The sequence below is a fragment of the Stylophora pistillata genome, chromosome 3 (assembly GCF_964205215.1).
Source record: "Stylophora pistillata chromosome 3, jaStyPist1.2, whole genome shotgun sequence".
Classification (NCBI taxonomy): Eukaryota; Metazoa; Cnidaria; class Anthozoa; order Scleractinia; family Pocilloporidae; genus Stylophora; species Stylophora pistillata.
This window is the reverse complement of record NC_142521.1, coordinates 33288285-33298464: the sequence shown is the minus strand read 5'-3', so window position 1 is coordinate 33298464 and position 10180 is coordinate 33288285. Positions and strand designations below refer to the sequence as shown.

The 10180-nt window shown below is 36.8% G+C and overlaps 2 protein-coding genes across 2 annotated transcripts in view; both read right to left on the bottom strand.

Annotated features, from left to right (window-relative positions):
• Window positions 1–3445, bottom strand: part of LOC111331606 (transcription initiation factor TFIID subunit 8) — a 12977-nt gene extending 9532 nt beyond the window's left edge. The window contains exons 1-3 of the mRNA XM_088752424.1: window positions 3132–3445; window positions 2743–2841; window positions 933–995 (exon numbers count right to left, since the gene is read on the bottom strand). Coding sequence (XP_088608550.1) covers window positions 933–995; window positions 2743–2841; window positions 3132–3258 — 289 coding nt within the window. The 5' untranslated portion in view covers window positions 3259–3445. The remainder of the gene's footprint in view (window positions 1–932; window positions 996–2742; window positions 2842–3131) is intronic.
• Window positions 3446–4294: 849 nt separating this feature from the next.
• On the bottom strand, window positions 4295–9243 carry LOC111331580 (uncharacterized). Its single transcript, XM_022936723.2, has 4 exons — window positions 8900–9243; window positions 8303–8658; window positions 6519–6656; window positions 4295–5861 (listed from the first exon to the last, which is right to left on the bottom strand). Exons 1-3 carry the CDS (start codon window positions 9047–9049, stop codon window positions 6563–6565), a joined length of 600 nt encoding a protein of 199 aa, XP_022792458.2. The 5' UTR covers window positions 9050–9243; the 3' UTR covers window positions 4295–5861; window positions 6519–6562.
• Window positions 9244–10180: the final 937 nt, after the last annotated feature.

Sequence of the window (10180 nt, the reverse complement as noted above, 5' to 3'; positions counted from 1 at the left end):
AATATTTTTATCACTGTTTAATACAATCAATAAGAGATATTGACTAGGTTTGTCAAGAGAATAAATAGATCAGGGGCCTATTTCTTGAAAGTCCCAGTAACTTAATGGGCCCAAAACCATATTTTAAAACAAAAATTTAAAGAAACAAGAAGCAGGTTCTGTCACCCTCACCAGTCCAATTTGTTTCTTTTACAGACAATTTCATTCTATAGCTTTCAAAACTTTTGGCAAACCCATTTTTAATGAAAACAGAACAGCTTTACAGGCCCGGTAAGTTACTGGGGTTTCTAGAAACAGGCCTCGGGGCCAGGTTGTTCAAAGTTAATAAAGGCTGATAGTTTCGAAAGAAACTGTTTGGGGCTGCGTCGGTGGGGGTAACAAAATAATTTGGATATATCAACAAAGTTGAAATGGTAAATTGGCCACCCTAACGATTACGAAAGCTGACGTTTCGAGCGTTAGCCCTCCGACGAAGGGCTAACGCTCGAAACGTCAGCTTTTGTAATCGTTACGGTGGCCAATTTACCATTTCAACTTTGTTGATATATCCAAATCGTTCAAAGTTAGGTGAAGATACCCCAGGGTTAGTGTGAAATCTGATTTCCAATCTGAAAGCTTCCAAAGGAAATTCAATATACTGGTAGTTTTTTTTGTCTAGAGAAATTGTATGATTGAATACCCTAAAAAGAATAGAGAATACATAATCCCAAAAAGGCTTTTGAAAAAAGAAATAAAGAAACCTGGATTAAAATTTAGCTTTAAGTGAACACTAATCAGCCTTACAACGACTGGCCTCTGGCTTCTATAATTCATACATGACCTATGGTTAGATTGATTTACAAATTGACCCCTTTGTAAACTATTAGGATACCTGAAAACATAAAATTGCACATTAAACAAAACAAATCATCGCACCAAAAGATTCAACTTACGGCTGTTTACATGAGTTCGATTGGTCCGTTTTCCATACAGTGGTAAAGAATCAAGGTCTGCACCTAAATGAGAGAAAATTTCAGCAAATCAAGATACAGTATCCATATGTGTACACGTATATGAACAGTAACCAGAAGAGTGTGGGAAGCACGGCTTGACACTAACTTTTCAACTTACTAGCCAAATGACTAGGGACAAGTTGAAAGCTGCAACAACTTCAGTTTGTTTGCTAGCCAAAGTGACTAGTGGAAATCAAAAACCACTGTAATGAGGCCTTGGCCGAATCAGGCCTGACTAAACTTTCAGATCGCCGCCAGAAACTAGTTGATAAACTATTTAAGAATGTTTTAAAGAATGAACAGAACAAGCTCCATGAACTTCTTCCTACTCGCAACATATGTACCTTTAACCTAAGAAATATGCGGAAGTTTAAGGCAGTTTTTAAGACGAACAGGTTTCGTGATAGTTTTATTACCTTCAATGCCCTTAAGGCTTGAATGGTTTTATACAGCCGTTTTTTTTAGAACATATATTTAGTGTCCTTATTGCTGTTTTAATACATTTAGTCTATTTAATGTAATTATCAATGTTTGAAACTCGTAAATAATCATATAATTCAACTTTTGGTTGCAAATCGGTTATTAATAAACTATCTATCTATCTATCTATCTATCTATCCACTAGGCAAAACTGAATTTCTACTGGTCTGTGGCTAGTTGGCTACCGTTAGTGTCGAGCCCTAGGTAAGTCTGTTGTCTTCACTGTTTAGCATGAAAGACACCATATTACTTTGCAAGTGCACAATATACATACACAGGGCTGTACCACAGGAGTAACCTTGTTATATTTAGGAAAATTTGCATGACTTTCCCTAAATGAAAGCTAGGGACTCTAGATTTCTGAGCAAAGAGCCTTCAGGCATCAAATGATTTGTTTATAAGAGCACAGCTTTGAATACCGGCTGACAAAATTAATATTCAGTTAAAGATCAGAACCTCGAGGCAATTGAAAACTGACTTGAAAAATAAAAAAGGCCCAAGTGACTTAACCCATTAAACTATTACACTCTAACATCAGCATGCTAGTTCTCCATACTGTTCCTCTACATTTCCTATGGTAATTACAAGGATAATTTGCCCAATAATCAAGAGCTTCTTGAGTTTGCAAGCATTTCCAGTATTCTCATGACCTTCGTGTTTTATTCAGGTGTGATACTGGTGGGAAAAATTACATGTTTATTAATCTTAGAAAGCCAAATATTACCTTTATTTTTTTTTCTTTCTCTTATCTTTAATATAAACCCTGTGAATGTCATTTATGGTGTGAAATAAAGAATTGAATTTAATGCAGTAAATGGCTTGAACCTGGGGGTAACATGTGAAGGTGTAGTCTGATCGTCCGGGTGAGTGTAGTCCTGAGAAGGACTGTTGTCGGTGGTAGTGACTGATGTTTCGACAACCTGTGCAGAAGTCATCATCAGAGTCAAGTCACTTGACTCTGATGATGACTTCTGCACAGGTTGTCGAAACGTTAGTCACTACCACCGACAACAGTCCTTCTCAGGACTACACTCACCCGGATGATCAGACTACACCTTCAAAGAATTGAATTATTGAATTGAATTAGAATGTTTAAGGTAACCCTTTCAACTATTGCCTAATGTGAAAGCTTTATTCCTCACCCTGATTTGAATTGATGGACTTTTTCAATTTTAAAACATTACATGTGCTTTCCGTTGCCAGTTCTGGGAAATTCTCGGAACAATAACAAGTCTTTGGCAATTTAGGGAATGGCAGGTGCGATACATACCCATGTCAATCAAAGCCACTTTCACGTCACTTAAAGTTGGCTTGACCCGGGCGGAAAGCTCACAACTAAGCTTACAACTGTGTCCAAGCTCACCCAGGTCTAAAGAAGAGGGTAAAACAAAATAAATACATTTGTGATCAGGGCGATCAGACCCAAAACATCATCACAGGGGAAGCGTTTACCAACTCTCTTTGGATGCTTCCACGGACCGATCAATCGAAGGATCAATGGAAGTGGAAGGTGATGTTTAAAAAAAAAACAGAATAGCATAATGAAAAATTCTCTACATTTCCCCCTGAAGAATACTTTAAGGCAATCCCAAGATATCTCAAAGCAAGTGCTGGATTCATAAACTAACAGTAAAATCGACAAAACAAATGATCACTCACAGCTTTGAAGCATTTCAGTAAGGGTCTCTAAAGCTATCTTAGAAGCTGATGAAAATCCGTGTTCGCGCAGCAGAGCACATATAGAAATCTCCAAAAGACGCCGGTTCACGGCGTTAACGTCTGCCATCTTGAATAACTATTACCAATGATTACCCACAATCCACAAGGATAAAAGGGCAACTGGCAGGGAGCTGGGAGGGGTAGGTAACTCTAGAGAGTACGGTCAGTAATCCCCACAGCCTTATTCAAACCGGCACTTGAATTGGGTTGGATATGAAAAGTGGATTAGCATGGCGGAGGGACCCAAACATGCAAAAAAATTTATCATTCCCATCAAAGTACTAAAACCAACAATCAGTTTTTTTTCGTTTTTTAAGAATCAAAATATAATCAACTCATTTCAAGTAAAAAAATGTACCACCAGGCTTGAACCTCTCTGTTAGCCTCACAACTACAGAACTTCTTCAGCATTGGCCACTTAAAAATATGTCAACAGCTGTTTTATTTCTTGATGTACTTTGAACACAACATCCACTTTACTTTGCTTGAAGAATGGCATGCAGGTAGAAAACAAAATTAAAAATAACAGAGGGTAGAAGAAATATATATATATATTTTTTTCAATCCAAGAAAGTTTGAAAATATTGAAGAAAAATTGTTTGCAGAGGCCAAAAAAAGTAAATGAAATTTTTTGCAAATACCAGGCGGAAAGAGAACATTTGCTCTGACAAAAGGGTTAACACTCGTAACCTAAGCTCTAGAAACTTAATTCTATGGAGGCTAGTTTACATTGTCAATTCAGTTGATAAAAGAAATTATCTAGGATGAAAAAAAGTCAACTTATTATTCAACTGTACTTCATAGAGTACAAATAACACCTAAACCGTACAAATACTTTGCGGTACTTCAGAGAACTGGTTAAAAATTCTCCAGCACTGAAATAACAATTTGTTGTGTTGGATAATAAACCTCTTATTAAACATTTTGTTGCACAGTATCACTGAGTATTTTTACTGGTTGTTTGTATCTTGTATCTTTCAACCTTGTAAAAATATTTAGTGATACTACACAACGAAATGTTTAATAAGATATATGTACTTCACAAGCAGAATACAAATATATTTGTCATTAGAAAGAAGCTACCAAACAAACAGTCAACTCTGTGATGCATCACACTCTTTATTAAATGATCTGTATATAATGCAAATTAATTCTACTAAACATTTGCTCAGGGAAACTTAATTGACACTTTTAAAATGTACAATGGTGTCAAAACATAAGTTTCAAAATGAGGCAAATAGTTTACCCTGTATAATGCCTGTATGATAAAAAAAGAAACTTGTATAAGAATCAAAACCACCCAAGAGTTTTCACCATGAAAGAATTAGTAAACAATGTATGTTAACTTTATAAGTCACAACTACATTACAAACCTTTTTATAAATGTTAACAAAATAATAATTTCATAAATAAGAATTTAGAAATGGAAAAATAATTTCACCATAAAAAATGCACAAAATCAATTGATTCAGACAAATTTTGAAAGGGGGCAGCAAGGCTCGACACTGACTTTTCAACTTACTAGCCAAGTGGCTGGTGACAACTTAGATGTAACAACATTTTCAGTTTGTTTACTTGCCAAACTAGCTGTGGAAATCGAAAACCACTAGCCAAAACTGAATTTCTACCAGTCCGTGGTTAGTTAGCTACTGTTAGTGTAGAGCCCTGGGCAGATTGTAGTTTTGCAGTAGGCATTGTCTGACTGTATGTCTAAAACTTTTGAGATATTTTACAGTTTATACAGAATGAAACTGTAGAAGGAGTGCAAACATTTTGTAAAAAGTAAAAAAAAAGTCTGGTACAAAAAATACAATGTACATTGGAGACATGTGGAGCCTTGTTTCTGAAATTGCAGAGTACAGCCTTGATCAGTTGTTATGGCTGTTTTCCTTTTTATAGTGTCATGTGAACACAAACAAATAAGAGAACCTGTATATTCTAACACAAGCTATGTACACTGTCCATACACTGTATATTGTCTATATACAGCCTCTATGCCCCACTAACAAAAAGAATGGAAAGAACATAATACTCTCCAATAGAGTAAACAGGAAAGAAAACTCCACAATTCTGTACTGTGGTTCTCGGCCAGAGTCTTTATGCTTTTAATTAGTACTTGTAGTAAATATTGAGCAAATCTGTTCCATAGCAGTGGTTTGTTTTCATTTTCTGGTTCAGAGTAATACCGTGTGCATGTTAAACCATTAGGCCCTTTAAACCTTTCACCACTAAGATTTAAACATCAGATTGTCCACATTCTCTGCTACACATTTCCAATAATTTTGGCTCTGGGAACTAAGTCTTGAGTTAATTAATTAAGGACATACAAAACTTATGGAATAAACTCTACTCTACTGTCCACATTCATCACATCACAAACTTAGCACACTCTTTCCTAAAAACCTGTCACCATAATCATCTCCTATTTCAGTCTTACACCTTGCCACATATGCATACGTGTTGTGTCACATTTTAAGGAGTTACATTCAGGGCCACATTCATAAAATCAGTGTTTACATACCTTTTTTGCTAAAAAATAAATTGCACAGAAACCTTCAAAGCTTTTCATATAATAAACATGTAGTACCTGCCATAATAACAATGTAAGTGTATATAAAATTTTTCAAAGTACGATTTGTTTTTCTTCTCCATGTTATGTCCATGTATCATCTGCAAGGAAGGAGTATTCAATATCTGCAAGTTTTTGTCTACACATTTTATAAGTTAATATAACCAGAGCTTGACACTAACTTTTCAACTTACCGGCCAAGTGGCTAGACTGTGACAACTCAGATGTTACAACAATTTCAGTTTGTTTACTAGCCAAACTGGCAAATGGAAACTGAGTTTCTACTAGTCTGTGGCTAGTTGACTATGGCTAGTGTCAAGCCCTGATACCGACACTTTTTAGTGCTTCTAACAGGTCATGCTTTTCTTGGAGTGATATACCATACCATCGGGCTTGTCACTAAGCCCAGCCAGCCATGCTCTCAGTTTTGTACAAAATTGCGTGTGATTGCACAAACAACTAGCTAACTTCCACACAGATTACCAACCAGGGCAGAGCCCTCACTTCAGGGGTGTCGAATGGTACAATGCAAGATTTGTGAGATGCTAAGACCACTGTTTGAAAATGCAAGAACAAGAATAGACCATTAAAGCTACAAAATCCCTTGTTTGTTTACTGTATAGAAAGGTTTGTGTTGTCAATGAAAAGAAATTGTTGCACTGGGGTTGGGATACTGTCTTGCAACATTACACAGTCTGAAAACAAGTGCTACATAAACTGTAACGTATAAGTCATTTATCAACGAACGATTCTCTTACCTTACAATTATCCAATTACCATGGCTGTAGAAGTCTGTTTATATTTACAGCCCATGATATACCTCCAGCATAACATCCCATAATCCTCCTGGATGACAGTAGGATGGGATACAATACATTTGGTGCTCTGGCCTGTACCTGAAAAATATATAAACACACAATATGCCATTTTACAATCGTGTACTTAGTTGCCAAGCATTTGATTTGGAGCAAAGCTGAGGGTGACTTTGTTGTGAGAGAGACCAGTATCTAGTTTGCATGATAACAAAGTAATTCATATTTGAAAAGCAGCAACATTTGAATCGTAACAAGGTGGCAACCAAACATGCAACTGCAAGGCTGTGCTCTAAGAAAAATTGAAGGGAACCCAGTGCTCTGAAACTGTGAAATCCAGGGTGCCCAGCATCCAGCATATGCTTGCTATGAAAAAGCTAAGATTCCTGAGTCACCCTGAGCAAAAGTAAGGCGCCAGGAGCCACCGGGTGCTGCTAGACTACAGCCCTGAACTGTAAAATGGACTATTGAATGAATGAATGAAGGAATGAATAAACAAATAAATGAATGAAAAATGGGAGGGACTGTTACTGAGTTGTCAAGAATACTACATTCATTTAGACCCTGGTCCAAATCCTCTACATTGCCATTCAGAAGGTTAATTCAATGCTTGTTTGTCCTGAGATCAATATACTTGTGGCTTAAAAGCAATGAAAATTCCAGAGAGCATTTTAAACATGTTATTCTTAGGATATCCTAGATGATTTTCAAAATTTCTTAGATCCTTTAACCTCCAAGATCTAATTGTTAATTCTCCCCTCTAGCTGATACATATTTCTTAAAAAATTAGTTATGATAATCTGGTGTTAGATCACGATAACATCTTCTACCTGATAAGGTTAAGTATTCTCATCACCTAGGTAATTTTGCTTTTTTTCAACTGAGTTTATACTTTAAATTGGTCTGTTAGCCCTTCCTCAGAGCGAATGAAACCTGTGCTAGATAATGTATGGATATTACAGGGAGAGGTTACATGTTCATCACTTTTGGAAGCTTGAGGGTTAAGAAATGAAAGTGTTCTGACAACTCCCATCCTTGTTTACTCCAAGCTTTTGCTAACCATGTCTTTTTTTTTCACTGCTCTTGAAAGCAGACGCCCAGTTAATTTTTTTTTTTTTTTGTCAATCACCCTTGAAAGTTTGAGTTATGGGAAGTTGCAATTCTTTAAAAGTAAAAAAATAAGTAAAACTTGGCAGATTTTTGTGTGACATTTGTATACTAGGAAGGTACTCAAGAACATGTAAGTAGTTTGGAGGGAACACATGATGCAGAAATGAATGGAATACTTATCACATGTTTTCAAAAACAAAATAAAGCAAGCTAAAATATATCCTACAGAACAGTACTCAGCATCAATGAGTACTTGTCACTCTACCTAACACCCTAACATCAGTATGCACATTCTCCAAACTGTTCTCTGTTGATTTCCTAAGGTTCTGACAAGGAGAATTTGTTTAACAATCAAGACCTTCAGTTGGCAGTCATTTCCTGGAAAGATTTCCATATCACCCCATACATTAATTATGCAAAGAGTGTTGCAAAGAAACCTTTATATATTTTAGTCTTTATGAAATGGAATGCACCATTAATGCATGGGGTTATATAAACCTTGCCGTTCGAGAAGTTTAAAGGGTAAGACGGAATGAAAGTTATACCGGTGAAAAAACCAAACTTAATAATTATGAACCTTAAGATTAACAAATGTAATAATAATAATAAAAGAAACTAACGTCCGTAGAAATTCCCTTGCCGGTGATCCTTTCGTTGGTGAACTCTCTCGGCTACTAATTTCAACGGAAATGTCTTCAGCAGCAATGTTGATGTTCAAATTTGGCGGGCAGACGGAAATGGTACGATCTTCACAAGAAGCTGATTGATTGGGATTTTCTCTTTCGCTTTCACAGTCCATCCTAACACCTTCCCATCCGATCGATGTATCACATTCTATGTTACTTTGAAGCCGAGAATCGATTCCCATTAAGTTCCCATTGTGAGCAAAACTGGGGCAATTGATTTTATCGTCCTTCTTGACATTCGAGAGATAGACTGTATGGCCGTTGGAGTCAACTGAAAACCGCTGTCTTTTCTACAAGAGGAATCAAATCGAAATTAGGATGAGCATATCATTCACAGAGATGTCAGTCGCTTTTCTCTTCCTGTGAATGAATCATTTCTATCCTCTGTTGGCTTAGTAATAACAGCTAAAACAACTCGGGAGATCAAAAACATTCCGATCGCAGTTTCGGGTTAATCTAGTGCGCTCCGCTAGTAAATAATTTTGACACAAAGTTATCCAACTGTTCCACTTCATTTTAAAGTTATCTCACCTCAACTGACATATCGTGGTCACCCACTGAAGAAAATTCATTCAAACCGTTTACTTCAAGTTTCCTTTTCAAACAGTTACTGGGAAAAATGTGTTCCCGGCCACTTTTAACAGCTAAACCTTCCTCAGAAAGCGAAAACTGCGACGCCATTCCTCGCTTTTTACGAAGCTATGGCGAAGACCAATTTTTCAAAGTGTTTTACCCTACTAACTCTTTTAAATCCTGCTAATGCGCTAGTAAATGGCGTGCTTTAGACAACAATGACTAAAAGTTATTTCCCGCCATTAACATTCAAAAAATGTTTGGTGTTCCTTTCTCCGGACCCCTCACGATCATCTTACCATCACCTCTCCTGTTGAGTCTTGTTTGCTCATACCCCTAGCCTCGTCTCCATGATACAAAAACCTTCAAACATTTTTGAGGGCCGAGGGGATGTGAGAATAAGGGCAATTGAGTGATTTTAAATTTATCATATTCCAATTTTTTTTTCTTCATTCGTAGAAAATCGTTGGTTTTGATAAATAAACGGGGTGACAGCTATGCCCATCAAGTGAATATTTCGAGCGTCATGTGTTATCAGCTGTTTAAAAGTTGTTGATTTTGTTTTTCTTTCTGTCCACCTAGTGGGTTCCGTAAGATACCAATGAACACATGTTGTGAGCATAATCAGAAATATCGGTCGCTAAGACAGAAAAGGAAAAAAAAAACGCACAAACACGATGAGATTCGTGGAGAAATATTAGTCTCTTCGCGCTCAAGAATGAGAAAGAGTGCTGGTCATGTCTCGCGAAAACAAAAAGGTTAATTGGAGATTTAGCATGGACGACGTCAACACCAGCAACAAGTTTCTCTAAAATAAGCAAACTCAATCAAAACATCTCTCGATTTTCGTAGGGGAAGTAAATTAACACGATAGTTCCGTGCGTTTGCTCTCGTCCGTTGACCGCACCTGTGTGTCAATATGAGAGTTACGTCTTATTTCGTCATTCGGCGAATGCAAATTTCTTATCGGAGTTTGCTGTTACTTTCTCCTTCAGTGAGCACGGCTGAAAAAAAATTCTATAGTATAACAGTTCGAGTTCAGAATTTCTTTTTAACTTATTCACACGAGGAATGGAACAATTGTCTTCTCGACTATCTCTCTCTTTTTTTTTTTTTTTTTTTTTTTTTTTTATCCCGCTGTAGACCAGAAACCCATTACGGCAAACGGGCACCTGGCTACATCCGTCAGCAGAATTACCATATCTCTCTTGAGGTTTTTGTTGTTCGTCATTCAACCAA